An 18212-nucleotide genomic window follows, 5' to 3' on the forward strand; every position below is an offset into this window, starting at 1 on the left:
TTTGATTCCACACAGGATCCAAGCAAAGGTCACAGGGTCATTTATGTACTGAATAATGGATCCACTGTACGTCCTGATTATTGGGCTGCTTGTGCACAACAGTTGGTTGTATTGTATCTTGTAAATGACGATCCACGTATAGTTCAGGGTCAGGTTGTGTTTGCTGGTAACGCTGTGGATGTTACACCACCTGCTTGTCAAAAGGAAACACAGTCCAGTGGCTGATGGCGCTCTGCTGTCAGAACAACTCGCTCAGATTTAATGCGTATGTGTGGGTCCACTGTATGTGTGACACTGTGTATGTGTGTGTGTGAGACAGCAAAATATTGAATTGTTGCTCGTGGGTGTGTGCGTGTGAAAGCTTGTGTTTGTCCACTGCACTGTGTGTTTGTGAAGTGTCCTTGAACTTGTGTTTGAAAGAGGAGGAGTGAGGATGTGTCGAGCTGTTAACAGGAGGCACTTCTGTTGTTTAAAATGCCAAGACATACCATCTGTGCAGTGCATTATGGGATAGACATTGGGCTCCCTGTGACCCTGAATATAGACAAACAGGTGTGGAAAATGTAGTCTCATACTTTTTATCACGATACAATATTGAATTGATTCTTTGGACCTAATATGACATTTTTTGATAACACAAAGTTTGCAATATCACATGACCTCACAGGCCCATTTAATACAGTCAGTTACATTTCAGTCAACTTTTTTTTTTTTTTAGGTAGAAGGCCAGGTTTTGTGTTTCCTGAGAATTTTGTGTCCCACCATTATTGCTTGCTTGTCTCAGGTGCTTTGTTGTTTGACCAATTTTTTCTCTGAATTTCCAAAAGTTTCACAGACTTCATTTTTATTCCCGAGTGGAGATTTAATAAATGGGCTTTCTCTTAGCTGTTTGCTTTGATCTACCTGGAGGTGTGCTTGGATGCAAACAGTGAAACAGACATGCCATGGGAATTTCTACATACAGGCATATCTTAAAGTTATAATCTCGAAGTTCTCAGTTGCGTTCTATTTGGCGGCACCTAATGGCAGTAAAAGGCAGTTGTGGGCCCATGCGTCCCAGATAACCAGACGTCTACTGCTGGCTCCCGTTGTTACGGCTGTAACTCTTGATTTTCCTCGCTGACGGTCGCTTTCCTTTTTAGACTGTTTGCCTTCATCTGTGCGTCGAGTTTGTTCCTTTTTCTTTGGATTTCCACTTATTTTTGAAGTTGTATCTGTAGTCATCCATCTTTTATTTGTTTGTTCAGCCATAGTAGATTACTGCTTACACGCAACACTTGCAGAGAGCGGAAAAGCAGCCGCTTAGCTCCGCCTACCCTCTCTGGCAGACCAACCACTGCTGGCTGATGGAAAACGCGTCACTAACTGGGCGCCGCTTGTGATTTTGTCCGAAAAAGTTGCCACAGACACCCAGTCTGTAATACTGCAAATGCAAAGGCTTTCATCAGAGGGCCATAGGCTCAATCATCATTGTGTTACCTCATTCGGCGATAGATAGTGACTTAACAGACATTTATTTAAATGAAAATCTTCCAGATTATATCTTTAAATAATGATATTACATGACAGACCCCTGTATCATACACTTGGACATTTGAATCATTGCCACCATCTGACTGAGATAACCAACATCCATTATCTTACACCAGTGACACTGTGAGTGGCTTTACTTCCAAGAATTGAGTCTCTGAAGTTGCTGCTGTGGAGGTGTCATCTTTCTGAAACTGATTAAAGAAAGGATCATTGCTGTGTGGATCCAGGACTTGTTAAGAGGATAATAACTGATAGTCATTAAAGAGATTTTCATTGGCTGTTGTTGAGTCATTCCACCATCTGCTATTGTGAGGAAATCTGAAGCCTTTTCTCTGTTTGTGCTGAAAGCACATCACCTTCCTCTCGATCCACTCATGTTTTTTGAGCTGCAAAGCAGCAGCTCTTTGTGCTGTAATGCAATCCCGCAACTTTTTAACTATTATTAAGTCTGACCCACTTACACATGATGTTACATGTATAAATTGCAATGCAGATGCTTGTGGAGGCTGCTGGTCTTGGCAGTAATGGTCTTTTTGTTGGGTATTATGTCTGTTAAAGGGACGGGAAGTAAACCTTTATTTTGACATTTAGGGGTTTGCAGAAGTTGCACTCATTTAAAAAGTGCATCAGATAAACGTCTGTGTCAGAAAGACATATTTAAGAAACAGAAGGTGAAACATCATCACATTTTAGAGTGCAACTAATGAGGTTTTTCATTATCGATCAAGCTGCAGATTACTTTCTTGATTATTGTATGTTAGAAGATAATGACTAATTATTTGTCCCAAAGCTTCGCTTGCTTTGAAGGCTTGTTTTTGTCCAAAGCCGACAGTTATGGACCATCAGAGAAGACGCAGATCTCCACATTTTAAAAGTTAAAACCTGACTTTTTGGTTTATACAGGGCAAAAATAAAAAGACCTTTTCTTCTTTCTCTCTTTAACCTCAGGTGCAGAATTACTCCAGTCATGAGGAAGGTTTACAAGAAGTCAACTTTGGATTTAAATTAAGGAGAGAAAAAGAGGGAGACGGAGGATAGTCGGACCCCCTATTTACACATTTCTTACAGGTAGGTTCTTCTAATTCTTGATCTTGCCATCTCATCATGTGTTATCACATCTTTTCTTTGTTTTGTCTATAATTTTTCTCGAATATCACAATGCAACATCCAGCATGCAAATAAGTTATTCAAGCAAAATGTGTGACAGGCTGGTTCGGTAATTTATCATCTAAGCTGATTGTTGCACGCATCAAAAAGACTACTGAGGTCACCCTGTAGTTCAATCTGTTTCATTCTTTGTACACGAACAGCGTTTGTGCCTATGTGTCAGATTCCTCTTCGTGTTGCAGTTGGACATCAGCACAGGCATCAACGGACTGTAAACTGGGTCTTGTTTGCCTCGTAATGAAAGCTTGCAGCCCTGCTGGCTCTCTGATGTACATAACAGCTAACCAAACCTCTGTCACACTGAATTAAAGCTGAGTCCGAAAGTTTCTTTGGCCCATATCATGGCTTTCTCAAAAAGTTTGTGTGCATGCATATTTGAACTCCTGTGTTTGGGCATTGCTGCAACACAACTATTTGTGGTCGCATGTTGGCAGCATGCAGAAAAATAAATTGTTGGATGCTTTAAATTGGAAGCCTTTTGTGGTTGACATTATTGAACTAAGACAAGGTTGATTGTTTGTGTAGCTAAGGAAAGACTGTAGCTTTTGTGTTTGTTAAACTTTACATGTGAAAGTGGTGGACAAAGGTGTCCGTAAGTTGCAACTTAAATTCACTGTTTCAAGGATACTGATTGGCTTTGGTTTATTTGAAGTAAGGCTGACATTTCACCGTGGTTTGGGAATCTTTTGTGAATTGGGCAATAATGTAAAAATCCTTCTGTCAACTTGTTGTCATCATCGCACAGAGCCAAGAGCAAGAGACTGGATTCAGTGGGAAGCCAGGCGTGTATGTGTGAGTGTACTTTCTGTGCTGTGGGCAGATCTTGCTGTTGAGTCACACCCTGATTGGGAAAAAGCTTGTGGGGACAGGGAGTGTTGGAGGGGAACAATTTGGGTTATGGAATGACCAAGGGGTGATTTCCAGTGTCTGGACTTCCTCTCACATGCCTGAACCTGAGGGCAAAGTACCTGTGAAGTTAAAACTAGCCATGGCTGTTATATTCCACAATCAAGTCCACAAGAATGCTCCATGTTATCTTCAAGGCCCTTCACGCCATGGTGCGCTTAATCAGGTGTTCTCACTTTTTTGCCTTATTAGACTTCTTTTAGGGCAGTAGAGAAGCGTACAAATGATTCTGTCTTGTTGCTAGTACTACACAATAAACATGCATGATAAACACATTGCAAAAGACTACTTAAATCATAATGAATAAGTAAAACGCTTCGTGTAAACAGGTCATGCATTCACCCTCAGCATGCAAACATTTGACCTATCAGACAGAGCTCTGAATATATGGGCCATGCATAAACAACATTGTTCCATCAGATAAAGCCTCAGCCTTTAGTTACACCTCAGATTACCTGCTTTCAATCTGCTGATCACAGCCAGGTTAGCTAGCACTTTGGTGAAAAGACAATATATGACAAACACAGGTAGTGTGTAAAACATGCCCAACAGCAGGATGACATAGGACCTGTCAGTTATAGCTAATATGCACACTTTAATACATTGGTGACATACTGATTACCCAGCATATCTGTCTACCAAACCTGAGCTCAAGTTAACTCAGTCAGGTTAATTGAAAACACCTATGTAGGTGTGCAGAGTATTTAATGAGGGGTTCACAAAATCTCAATAGCTTGAAATATAACATGAAAGAAATTCCTGAACGAAACTGTTGGTAATCACTTTGCAAAGAAAAGCGTGCAAGCCACCTACAAGTGTTATGCCCTAAATAAATGTCTTTTAAGTTTCTATCTATCACTGAATGAGGTAACACAATGGTGATTGAGCCTGTGGCCTACTGATGAAAGGCTTTGCATTTGCAGTATTACAGACTGGGTGTCTGCGGCGACTTTGGAGGAAGAAATCACAAGTGGCGCCCAGTTAGTGACCCGTTTTCCATCAGCCAGCAGTGGTTGGTCTGCCAGAGAGTGCAACAAACACACTTGTGTGTAAAGCGTCTGATTTCCAGTCTCTGCAAGTGTTGCGAGACTATGGCTGAACAAACAAAGAAAAGATCGATGACTACAGATAAAACTTCAAAAATAAGTGAAAATCCAAAGAAAAATAAACAAATTGGACGCTCAGATGAAGCAAACAGTCTAAAAAGGAAAGCAGCCATCAGCCAGGAAAATCGGAGCAGACCGTGGACGTCACACATGCAACACTGTCTGGATATCTGGGAAGTGTGCTCCCACAATAACCGTTTATCGCCATAGGTGCCGGCAAAGAGAACGAAACTGAGATCTTCGAGATTAGTACTTTAAATGTAGAGGAGCATTATGATCGTCTTAGGATGTCATGTGAGAGTTACAATAGCAGTATAATACTCAGCTGCTCAAAGTAATGGGAGGTTTACTGTTTGTATCAAATATATTACTGTATGGAGACTGTTCACAGAAATACTCAAACTTGACATAGTGACAGTAAGTGCTTCAGACACGTCCTATTACATGTGAATGAAGTCCTTGAGGGCCAGTATGAAGGACTGACATTTGAGTTATGCTAGTGTGCTGTTAAGGTTGTGTGAGTGCGTATGCATGACACATGTACCCTATCCTGGATATAGGTATTCATGTGTGGCGCTGTGCAGTGATTTACTGAAGGATCAACACCTCTAATTTTTCATTGATTAGAAACAATGACTTGGAGCAGCTACACAACAATTCACTCCCTCACCTACAACTCAGAGCCAGTTGGAGATTTACTCTTGCTCTTCTGGCCTCTTGCTCGGTCACTCTCTTTTTATCCTTTCAGCTTCCTCTATCATTGTCTTTGTTTTCTTTGCCTCTGCCATGATGTCTGTTCTGAGCATGCCAAGCTAAGACTGTTAACAGGATAAGTTTGACTTCAAAGCTTTCTGCCAGAAGGCCATGATGTATTATTGCTGCTATTTTTGCGGCTTTTCAAGTCATTTTTTCACCAAAATTAGTTTTTTGTTCTGTTTTTTTTAGGTAAAAGTTTCTTTACATTTGCCATTACCATACAATTGGCATTGTACGTTCAATTGTCATTGTGCTTCTACATCATTCCAAACATGTTGACCTATTTAATGTCATGCAGGAGGCTTGCACACACACATACGTCACACACACACACATGCAGTACTCTCCTGGGACCTTGCATTCTGGTGAGATCTGAGGCTCTCTCTGCTCGCAGTCTTTAAGTTTTTATTAGACATGATTACTAAAGTGCAGTGGTTTCATTTTATTTCGATGAATTAGTTTGATTCAGGCCTCTTTGCTCTGTCATATACAGTATATGCATCTTCACAAACAGACACACTCCAAAGCTCTAAGCCTGCTCTCTATAATGTCACGATTAGAATTAACATAACTGAGTCATTACGTAATTCTCATTCTTTCTTTCTCATACACACACTGCCGTCACATTACGTCTCAACTCACAGTTTGGTGGATTTACCATCCCCCCCCCCCTTTCTGATTAGAGCTGGTGATTTTAATCCCAGTAAGAATTCCCACAGTCTGCCTAATTCCTGTTCCTGCCTAAAGCCGGTAGGGGGGCCAGTAAGCCGTTAAACCCCCTGGCTATACACGCACATACGCACACATCAACTGACACACGCATATGGACACTCATGCCCTCTCACCGGCGTAGTGGCGCAAGATCTTTTTTTTGCTCAATCTGTGCATGCATATCTTCAAATCTGAACACACATACACGAGCACATACTTTCATGCACATACTGTATGCACACACACACACACACACACGCTGCACTTCACTTGCACTCTCATGTGAGTTCGATAGAACACTGCAAACCCGGGAGACTAAGTGTGAAAATGAGTGATAAGTAATTCAGATTATCTTCTTTGTCGAAGCTTTTCTTTTTGAAGAAGTTCACAAAAGAGAGCAGAGTTACAAAGAGGAGAGCCAAGTTTTAGAGAACTGAAAGAATCATTAGATAAGAAAGGAGAATAAGAAGTAACTTGATGTTTCTGTAAAGTTGTCTTCTATCAAAGCCGATTTAGTCTCAGTGAAGCGATGTTTTAATGCGTGCATGTTGCAAACAAAACCAAAACTAAAACCATCAACTGTTCTCTTCTTTTCCATCTCCTACGTGTCAGCCCTCTTAATTCCAGATCTTGCACTTACAAGAATGAATAGAAATGTCACCATCCCTGCATTACTTGCAAGACCTTTTTCGAGCATCTTCTTCTAATTCCTCAAAAAAGTTTACTGCAAATCAACCGAATCAAAAATTGTATTGGTCCTTTGCTCAACTTAAACATCAACGTAGGCCAGATTTAGTTCAAAATCAATACTGATGATCAACTTTATATTTCTGGCCCCTTTTTATGGTGTTTAATTCTTGTTTATAATTGGCCATGAATAGACGATGTAATGTCCCATTTTAATATGTCTGGTGCTGCACATGGTATGCAGCTATATCCAGCAGCCTGATGGACTTGGTCCTGCAACAACATGTTGGTACATCAATTAGTCATAACTGCACCAACAGGGGGGCCTGGGGGTGGGATTGTGAAGAGTGTTGTTTGCTTGTATGTTTCTTCCTGTGTGTAGCTATCGTGTTGAACTTTGTCCCACTTTTAACACATGTATGACTCCATGTGTTCATGTACCGACACAACGTTTGGAGAGAAGAAGTTCTTGTGTCTGTTACAGTTTACGGACTTGAAGAGTAATTGTACTGGCTTATCTGAACTATTGGATATCAGCCAGTCACTGTTTAAGTGTTTCTTTTTGCTGCTGCCAGAATCAAATGCAGGGGAAACACTAAGTTCATGTTATGTTTGGAAATTGTCAAAACTTTGAAATAATCGCTATGAAGACTTTCAGTACAAAATCCTTTTTTATTATCCTTCCAAAAATGTTGAATCCTGCAGTGTTCTCAGCCGCGTGTGCGTGTGTGTAGTCGGGCCAGATTAGCATAAACCGTATAATCTCTTTTACATATAATTTGTTTTTATGATACATAGTTTATTGTATACAGCAAATCTTTTAGCACCGTTACCCACCCCCACATAACCCCCACACACCATCTCATTTCCTCACTCAGACACCAGTGGGTGCATGCAAAGCGCTTGTTATTCCTGCACACTAATGCACACCTGCACATAAGTACAATGTCATGCATGGCTGTGCAAGAGTGCACTTGTAGTGAAGAATTCACACACACACACACCAACTGTTTAATCTTTCTAAGCCATTTGCCTAATCAGCTCTCTCTCTCTGCACAATACCATTCATAGATCCACTGTTACCACACACGCAGACACACACACATACACACACAGCGGACAGCCCAAACACTGGGCTTTACAGGACTAGTAACAGCTTTAGCAAGCCCACCGTGTTACAACCTGTTGTTGCCACATTGCATCACTTCACACATCTTAGAACAGAGGAGGAGAAGGAGGAAGAGTGGAAAAGAGGGTGAGAAGGAAGTGTGCAGAGTCTCAGGAGTGATCACATGACTTCAGTGTTCATTTGTTCCATTTTTATCTGTCTTTTGCTCTTCATTCGACTCCTTCCATCATTGTGGTTTCGATCTTCTTTCAAAGCCTCTTTGCATGAGGTAAAACTGTTCACTGACTCCAATTTAAATGTCTAACCATGTCTTTTATTTTGTAAACTTTTCCTTCCTGTGTCAGTTTCAATCAGTGCGTGCAGCATAATCATAATGTGTCTGTGTGTGTGTGTGTGTGTGTGTGTGTTTTTGTGCATGTGTGTGTGCTCGTACTGTGGGTGTGTTTTTGATTGAGAGAGGGTTGAGAGGGGGTTTATTTCGGTAGCTATCTGGAGAGCAGGAGAGATGAGAGACAGACAGGGCTGATGCAACCAGTAGACACATACACACATTCACCAACACTCATGGACACACACAAGTTAATTTTATAGGTAAACGGATAAAAAAACACACACTCAACAACACATAAATACACAAAGATGTAGGAATAAACAAACCAACACAAATAGAGACACTTCCTGTCTTCCTGTAAAGCCTAATTTGTTAAATATGTACATAATTTGTTTGCACTATGTTTGAATTAAGTCAACATGCACATTAATAGAAGACGAGTACGGATAGCTCGTTTAAAGCTCTCAGTGCTCAAAGAAGCCCCTTGATCAGATGCTTGCATTACGTGAAGCATCAAAGGAAACCTAACGAACATCAAGCCTAACACTTAATAGCAGTGCTTCTTCCTACAAACCATGTTTATTATGTGTGAGAATCTGCAGCCTACAGGTTGTATACACACAGTCACGTTGCTCTGCTGCACTCTGCTATTCATTTATCATTCGTCACACCTCCGTCACAGGCGTAGAGGTCTCAGCTGAGGGGTTTCATGCTTCTCAAAAATCCCTCAAGAGTGACCGAGAGATGCCTTAAGGCAGTAAGCATGTAAGCCTGTATATGTGATCCTTCACATTATGTAAGCGGGTAAACTGAAACCATGCCTGGCGTTCATGTGACAACCCCACGGTGGTTTCCAAGCACGTTCCCGGGCATTCTTAGAGAGAAATCAAAGCTTAATGCCATGAAATATCCTTTAGTCAGGGTGCAGTACAACTGGCTGCCATTCCCAAAGCTGAGATGTTAATGTTATAGCAGCTTTGAGGATAGTAGCAGAGTGGCACATTGCTTCATGGAGGCATTACTATAAGCACAAGGTCAGCATTTATGGCCACAATTGAAGGGATAATATCTTATATGTTATGTATTATGCACCAACTTGGTAATGTTATTACTTTGTTAAAGAGCGCCTCTACTCAAAACTTAGTTTGCGTCCCCTAAAATGTTTGACCTTATTCAACCTTACCAGTATCTACAGAAAGTTTGTCATTAAAGGGGGGGTGTTATGCTAATTTCAAGCTTCATATTTCACTCTGTGAGACCTGTGGAGTAGCTTAGCATAATTTACAGTTTAAAAAAACATTTTTCTCACACTGGTGCTCTGTGCAGGCCCTCAAACGACTCAGTCAGCTCTGTCCCTTTAAGAAACCTCGCCCCTACAAAACAATTTCTTCTGCTGAGGCTGCACTTTGTGACGTCACAAAGTGCAGCATGAAGAAAAACCTGTGTGAAACCTGCACAGATAAAAGTGGGCTTGGCAGTATTGAGTATAAGAGTTAGCATCAGTATTTTTTGACAGCAAACATGGTAGAGTGACATTTTTTTAGGTGTACACTGGACTGGAGCTTCCTTTCACTATCTACCTAAACTACTAGAAGACATTATTGTAGCTTACAAACATCATCAACATACATGCTAACTACATTTGTGATACGCCTGCTAGACTCCCATTTAAACATATATAGTATAGGGCTGGGCGATATGGCCAAAGTCCTATATCATAGGCTGTTGATGCAGGGGTTTTCACATGTCAATAATGATATATATCATGATATTTCATGTTTTCTGGCAATTTGCTAACAAATAATTAGTCTATAGGAAATATTCCCATGGTAAAGCCTTTTGCTGGATAATCCTGTTTAAATAAAATACACAATATATACAAATAAAAAGTACTGAGTTTCCGTTTTCACTTGTGCTGCGTCCTTTTCTGCACGTTAATGTCCATGTGAATAAACAGCGCCTCCCTCTATGGTTCGCTCCAGGTTCACTCCCACGTGCAAGGGTTAGAAGGTAAAGCATTGTCAAAATGGCAATGTAAAAATTGCCGCAAAGCAGTTCAGCTGCTGATTTTGTGACATCACGATAGAGACGATATAGAAAAACACATACGATAGACGTTTTCATTTTGTTTTAACGATATATGTTGTCATATTGCCCAGCCCTAACATGGTTGAAGCTCTCCATGCTTCCTCTAACACGAGCCATCTTAAAGCTGACTGCTGTTTTACCATTCATATTAGCACAGGTAGCAGAAGTGGGCAACGTGCAAGGCCTGATCCAGAATTTGTTACAGAACACTTTCATTTTTTTTAATTGGGAAAACCATGTCACACAAAATATCAATCCTAGCAGAGTATTTTTACATACTTTCAAACAGATCCGTAGTGGAATAAATCACTGAAAAGCTGCTATTGCTTGGATTTTAAGAAGCGTAGCAGTATTGAATTAACACTGGAGGGGAAAATCTGAATGTCTCCATAAAAGTAATTGTTTAAGTCCTCAATGAAATATTGCAGCCGAGAATCACCCAAAGCTTGGAGAGTACGTCTTTATGCATCTGGTGCCATGGAACAGAGGGCACAGGACTTTGCCTTTAAGTCTGATATTTCTGGAGTGGGTGTGATGGCTTAGATCCCTCTAAGAGCAGGGGATTAGGGTGATGCTGATGCTTAGTGTCTTGGCCTGTGCGCCTGTGTGTCTTGCTGCCTCTGCCTGTATGTCAGCCTGCTCTGTGTGGGGCAGGCCTTTGGAGCCAGATTTGCTTGCTGCATCTGGCTGATGTGCACAGAGATTTCATGCTAGACAGAAACAGAGAGAGAGAGCAAGAGAGAGAAACCGGAGTGAGCGGGGTGGTGTGCGACTGCGTGCATGTGTGCGACTGTGTGTGATGCATGTGCAGCGAAGCTAACTGGAGCAGGGTGTCCGGGATGCGTACACGCTTGACGGCCCGGCTGCAGCCTTGTGATACAAAACATTTAGTGTTAGCGTGTGTGTCTGCACGCACAAGGGCAACTGTTACACTGTGTGCATGTGTGGAGGTGATGCATCAGTGACTCAGCTTCAGCTGTCAAGTGTGTGTGTCTGTCTGTCTGTGTGTGTGCGTTTATGTGCTTGTGTTTGTGTTTGCTGCATGTTTACGTGAGCAAGTGTGACTGTGACTTGGATGAGCAGCAGGACTAGACAGCCAGCCATCATCATATGACTGCCTTTTTTCCTGTCTCATCATCTATCAACTGTCAATGAGACACACAGTCATAAAAAGCCATGCACCCACACACGCACACACACAAATAAGAGCTTTGACAGGCCTATGAACTAACGTTGAATCAAACAGTGTCTGGATGTTTGCAGATATCGATGACAAACCTATGTTGTCCAAGTGTAATTTAATGCTTTGGCTTGCAAACTAAATATCAATTTGTATAAGAGTGATTTATTCTCTTCATTTTATACAGAAAACTTTTAATATATTCTTATTTGGGTCACATAAAGATTCTCTTTCACACAGGGAGCGATCTGTCTGAGATCCCTGCTGACAGCTCGATTTAAGAGGTTCTGCATAGTTGGTCTGAGGGACTCAAATGTCACAATCTCGTCCAGCTCAGCGCACAGCAATAAAAACATCATCAGCTCATCATCTGTCTTCTTCACTCTTCTCTTTCACAGGTCTAGCTGGCCAATGCCGGGCCCGTCGTGGACATCTGGTGGCGGTAGAAGCAGCAGCAGCAGAAGCAGTAGTTGTATGTATGTGAGCTTGATGCCCGGCGCCTAGCCCATGTGCAGCCCATAATGCCGTCGTCCACACGGAAAGGGGTACCGAAGGACCCCGAGCTGGCCGACCTCTTCTTTAAAGATGACCCCGAGGACGTGTTCTGTGACCTGCACGAGATCGGACATGGCAGCTTCGGGGCCGTCTACTTTGTAAGTGCTTTTTTAGGCTCTTGAACACTTTTTAAGAGTCTTGAACACAGACAGATAAGATAAGATAATGTTAGATAAGACATCATAAGATAAGATAACAAAAGATACAATATGATGAACTTTGAATAAGGGGTTGGACCACTGGAGAAGTCTTCCTTCTTTACTACATGATCATTATAAATACAGGATTAAAGGTGTGATTTATTTATTAATTAGTTACCCTACATATTGATTTATCGATTTACTGATTTGTACATGTTGTAGGTGTAGCCCCTGCTACATTATTAGCTCTTTGAATGCAATTAAGTGGAGACAGATTCCCTCTCAGCACTTTCTCTGTAGCCTTTCTTATTAATCTCATCATCACGAATTACCCATCAAGCCTTTGATTCTAACGCTGAGTCGAGGGGGGGTTGAAAGCGTGCTGCATCTCTCTGCTCTCTCTTCTTCTCTTCTCCTCTACTATCTCAAATTCAGTCCTCTCCTCTCCTCTCTTCTCCTCTCCTCTCCTCTCCTCTCCTCTCCTCTCCTCCAGATGCAGGGCTGGGGGGCAATAAAGCCCCCTCCCTCCCTTCTTAGACAGCTGTTTCTTGCTATAGAAAAACAGAAGCCATAGATAGTGTGGAAGGATTTTCTTGTCTGGCAGGGCTTTAAGAACCTCTTCTATCCTATGTCATTTACACACACACACACACACACACACACACACACACGAACACACGCACACAGACGGCCCCAATACATCACTACTAGCCCTGGTGCCAATGTCCGTCTGGCTAACAGTCTCCAATGTGCGTCTAAATCCTGCCCTGATGCCAGCTCTGTGCTCACTGACACACTTTTTCTGTCCGCATTACAACTGGTACACTGCTAGCGTTAGCTGTTAGCCAGAGCGGCTTTGGTTAATGCAGTCCAAAGCAGTTAATCACATCATATAATAGAATAAAATATTTATATGACGTTACAAAAATACATGAGACTGTAAATAAATGTAAATTATGGCATTTTTAATGTAGTAAATGTAATTAAATCATGCTTAGATTTATAAGACCTAAGCACCTGATAAGACCTGCGACTTAGTGATAGATTATGTTGTATTTGCAGCTTTACTACAAAGAGCACTACCCTGCCTTTTCTGTGATTGATGTTCAATTGTCATATCTTTTATGTTGATTATTAACAGTAAATAAAAACACAATTATTCATCGTTGAACATGAAGTTGGGCTGTTTTTTCACTCCTGAGAAGTGCCCCAGTCTTCATCACAATTTGCATACAGTCCCAATGACCTCCACTGAGAAGGTAGGGTAGTCCTAGCCTGAGAGGCAAAACCCGGGGCTCAAAAACGGGCAGTTATTTCACTGGCTGCTGCTCATTAAGCTTATTGCTAATGCCGATTAGCACGAGAATATTGACATTTATATCTATCAAGGCTTCTCTCATCTGGAATTTAGCAGCTGGAAAGTGAGAAAGCTAGAAAATCGAAGTAAAACCCACTATTCCCTGTGAAAGTTATGGCCTTGCATTTGACTCACTGTGGGAGAAAACTTTGAACACAAACTGATGGAAACATTAAAAGAACATGAAGCACCTTCACAACTTGGGTTCATTTCGCACCGAGGCAACAGCACTAGCCACTGATCCACTAAGCAGCCCATGGCAATAAATTGTGATTTTACAATCCTTTGATTTAGTTGTATTGTCTAACATCAAAGAAGTAAACGTCTTCAAGATGTATAGAGCTATACTGTTAGGTATAGCTGCAGGTTAATTGCATGACAATCAGGAAATGTACAGCAGCTAGGTCTGTAAGTGTTTTCATATTTTCTTACTGTACTTGCATGCATTGTCAAATTAATGTATGCAGTTGTATGTGCAGCCATAGATTATGCATGTGAAGATTAAGGAGGAACTCCATTATAGAAGAGAACAGGGGGGATTCCCCCTGCTGAGTATGCAGGCCCATCATCCAGGGATTTGAACACACACACACCCCTATAGCGTATGCTGAATGAATTAGCCTCTTGTAATTATTGATACACCCCCTTTTTTCTGCAATGACAATTAGCCTGAATGTATTTCAGTATTTCAGCTTTGCATGATTTTTATTCCCTCTTATACCATCTTTCTATATACTACACCAGAGGGAGGGCCTTTTGTACATGAACTGACAAGCAATCATATGGATCAAATGAATCTGAAAAAAAGTCAGATGGGAATATTGTGTTGCCCGCTGTTACTATAATTCCATTTGAATCTGGACATGAAATTCCCATTCATTTGTAAGTGGGATGAAGCCGAGATAAGGGCTTAGGCTGAGCCGCAGCGGAGCTGTCCATGAGGGCAAAAGCCTTTGAGGTTAACACCAGGGGTTTAACATGGGCCTGTGGATGTGCACAGACAACTCAAACACTTACAGTAGCTGCAGAATAACCATGCATCACTTACCTGCGGGCTTCCTCTAATCATGTTGTTGAGTGCTTTGATCAGGCGGAAATTTGTTTCAATTCAAATGAGAGATAAAGCCGTGTCACTCTGCTGTAGACGATTTGCTTTGTGCATGCATTATGTTGTTTTGCTTGTACTGAATTTATCCTGCTCACCTCTGGATCACCCTTAAGACATGATATGAGCTGATTGACATGACACTGTACTTTAACATTCATAAGTAGACCATCAATATATAATACTTTGTTTAAAACACTCCATTATAGCGCTTTACAGTAAACAGATATAAGTGTGTATCAGTGTATTTGTCAACAGCTTTAACTCCTCCTGTGGGCACATATAAGTGGGGGCTAGTATATAAAGAGATAATGAATGACACTGTAGTTAAACACAGTTGTAATAATATATACATGTTGAGAAATACTGTACATATCTTATATCTTCGTACAGTTATTTCATAGTAAAATGTGTAAACCTTATTATAATGTTAAGATTTTACATATATAATAGAAAGCCATGAGCAGTTACCCGGTTAATCAGGAGTATACTCAAACCGTATACTTTCAACCCACTGCTAAAGTCATTTTGTACAACTCTGCAATAACGTTTCTAACCAGTGTGCTCTGTCTTCACTTTGTGTTGTAATAACGTGTGTCAGATTCTGATTTATTGTGCCAGATTCTTTTTTTAGAGTCTTATGGCCAGGGAACAAAAAAGAAGAAACACTTGAAAGGGGCCTTTATGTCTTGTTAGAGGATTGCTGTATGTTCGTTTGTGAGAGTTGACTTTCTATAAAGTTTTTAGACTGTAGTAGGTTCTGATGTCTCTGTTTTCCTCCCCAGGCACGTAACTCCTACTCCAATGAGGTGGTGGCCATTAAAAAGATGTCCTATAATGGCAAGCAGACTACGGAGGTAAGACACAGAGGCACAAAGACACAGTGTATAGTTATTTCAGGCTTAATATTCAGTGTATATTTGTTAATGTCACAGCCAGATATCATTTATTTGCCTTGCTTTGACACAAATATAGTAACAATGAAAGCAAAAACAAATGCAAAAACAGCATTATGTCATTCTCACTCTCGGATGCCATCGGCTATAGTCTGACAACAATATAGCCTCTGGGGACAATGGTGAACTTGTCGGGCATGTAGCCAGCGGTCAGCGATAAATGACTTCCAGTCAAGACTTCCTTTTCTGTGTGCTGCATTGTTAACAAAAAAAGAAACTAGCTAGACTTTCATATAACCATATATTCTCACTGTACCAGTAAATTCTACATGAACACTTGCAGTGTACTTATGTTAGCTTGAGGGTAGCTACTCTATCTACCCATTAATATAAATTATATACCGTACTACTTACCTTATAAGTTATTTAGGTGTGCATGTGCTCAATACGACCTGAATTAAGTACAATATAAGGTAAACTTTGACTATGCATGAAAAAGGATGAAGAAGTATAAATGTATTGATAAGTAAGCAATCTCGGATCCCATCTATAGTCGGATGACGACATAGCCTCTTGGCACAACGGTGAACATGCCGGGGCATGTAGCCAGTGGTTAGCAATAAATGACTTCCTTTTCCACCTGCTGCTTTATTTACAGAACCCACTTTTCTTGTGATGTGTAATTAACGGCTCTTTCCTTTGCTGAAATTTCAACATCATGATGCAGATTAGTAAAACGTAAAAATGAAGCTTTGTCAGGTCTGTCCTCAAGAGGAGAAGAAAACTACTTTAAAATGCTTGTTTGTTGAACGGAGGTCGGAACTATTATTTCTGATGCATTAGAGGAAGTCGGGAAATCTGAACGTTGAACGGCTTCCGTGACACAGCTTCAAGGGAATGTTGAATTTTTGATCTAGAGCAGATTGTTAGCTGAACTTGCTGCAGATGTATATATAGTTGATGTTTATAGAGAATAATATGAAGCTAAATCATCATGAGATAGCCGCTGATGGGAGCCGGGATGTTATTACGGGGGAATAGGTTCCGCCTGCTTTTGCTCTCCACACGGACTATTATTCCTGCATACGCCGCAGCCTGCTGATTGGTCAATATTACTCGGACTACACGCATATTATAAACGGAAACCAGAACACTTTCCATCCCTAAAATCCACGTCCCTGCCTACAGATTCTACATTTCTATGTAGTATCTGTAAATAGAGGTTACACTTATAGTAACAATGAAAGCAAAAACTCAAAACGCAAAAACAGCATTATGTCATTCTTTAACGATATTCACCAAAAACCTGACACTACAGTAGCTTGTGAGGCTGTATGAAGTCTCATTTGTGCTGCTTAATTACCCTAAAGGAACAGAAATAATGTGAAAATGATTAAAAATAATTACCCACCACCAGATGCAAAGTTTGGAACAAACATGTGCCTCCCTCAGGCAAATCACAGAAAAAGTTTATGCACAAGCGTATCTCAGACAGCTTCCTATGTCATCACAGCTTACACTTCACCATCCCATGTGTCTGCAGTGCCGTAATTCTAATTTTTAAACCTGTGAGTTATGTCTCAATGTTAAGGCTCTTGCATGTCATTGTCAGACTGCTCCTAACTAACTGAGGCTTTCAGATGGTTATCAGCTCCTGCAAGCGAAGAGCTAGCTATGTGGTTTGGTTTTTGTATTTTATTACTCTGTTCATATTTATGTTGGTGCACTGCTATTAAAACAACAACCTGTCTGTCTACACACAACGCTAACAGATGTCTAAAAGCCATTATACCACTGTGAATGGTTACTACAGTGATGCCAGCTGCACCATTGCAATCAAAGTCAAAGCAAAGCCTCCTTAAGTGTTCCTGTGATTGTACCTGTAGTGCGTAACCATTTGTGTGTGTGGTTTTGTTCCTGGCAGAAGTGGCAGGACATCATTAAGGAGGTCAAGTTTTTGGGACAGCTGCGACACCCAAACACGATTGAGTACAAAGGCTGCTACTTGAAAGACAACACTGCCTGGGTGAGTGGATCCTTTTCCCACTACTGAGTTCCCCTCTTTGTTTCAGCCTCAAAACATTGTTGCTTTATCCTTTTCTTCCCACCCTTTTTGTCTGATTCTTTTCCTCTTTGTCTTTTTGTCTGTCCCTATCCTCTTCACTGTGTTTTCCCAACTTCACACTTCTGTTTGTCTGCATATGTTGTAATCGGTACGACACCCTTGCAGGCATTATAATGTGAAAAGGTTATAGCAGAGAATAACTTTTTTTTGTTTTGCACAAACTTGACCTGAAGCTTTGTATAAAGGATATTTTGTGAATGATAAATTATTCATCTGTAACTGTGTTCTGTTTTAGCTGGTGATGGAGTACTGCCTGGGCTCTGCATCAGACTTACTAGAGGGTAAGTGTTTTTATTAATGTGAAAAGAGCACACGCGCACACAAACTTTCACAAAATACAATACATTTTTATTTCACGTACAAGGGTTTTTATCTTAACATTTTTCCTTGCAAAGAATTAGTCCCAAAACACCCTAAAAAAGCAAGACTTACTTTATATA

General features: G+C 40.9%; 1 protein-coding gene across 2 annotated transcripts in view; it reads left to right on the forward strand.

Moving 5' to 3' along the window:
- taok3a (TAO kinase 3a) overlaps positions 1–18212 on the forward strand; it is a 77783-nt gene that overhangs the window by 26577 nt on the left and 32994 nt on the right. For both annotated transcript variants that reach the window (XM_069682831.1, XM_069682832.1), the window contains exons 2-6: positions 2482–2601; positions 11993–12247; positions 15537–15608; positions 17572–17673; positions 18008–18053. In XM_069682831.1, coding sequence (XP_069538932.1) covers positions 12116–12247; positions 15537–15608; positions 17572–17673; positions 18008–18053 — 352 coding nt within the window. In that variant the 5' untranslated portion in view covers positions 2482–2601; positions 11993–12115. The remainder of the gene's footprint in view (positions 1–2481; positions 2602–11992; positions 12248–15536; positions 15609–17571; positions 17674–18007; positions 18054–18212) is intronic.

Source organism: Semicossyphus pulcher, unplaced genomic scaffold (assembly GCF_022749685.1).
Source record: "Semicossyphus pulcher isolate SPU_LCO1_2020_fin unplaced genomic scaffold, fSemPul1.0.p SCAF_6, whole genome shotgun sequence".
Lineage (NCBI taxonomy): Eukaryota > Metazoa > Chordata > Actinopteri > Labriformes > Labridae > Semicossyphus > Semicossyphus pulcher.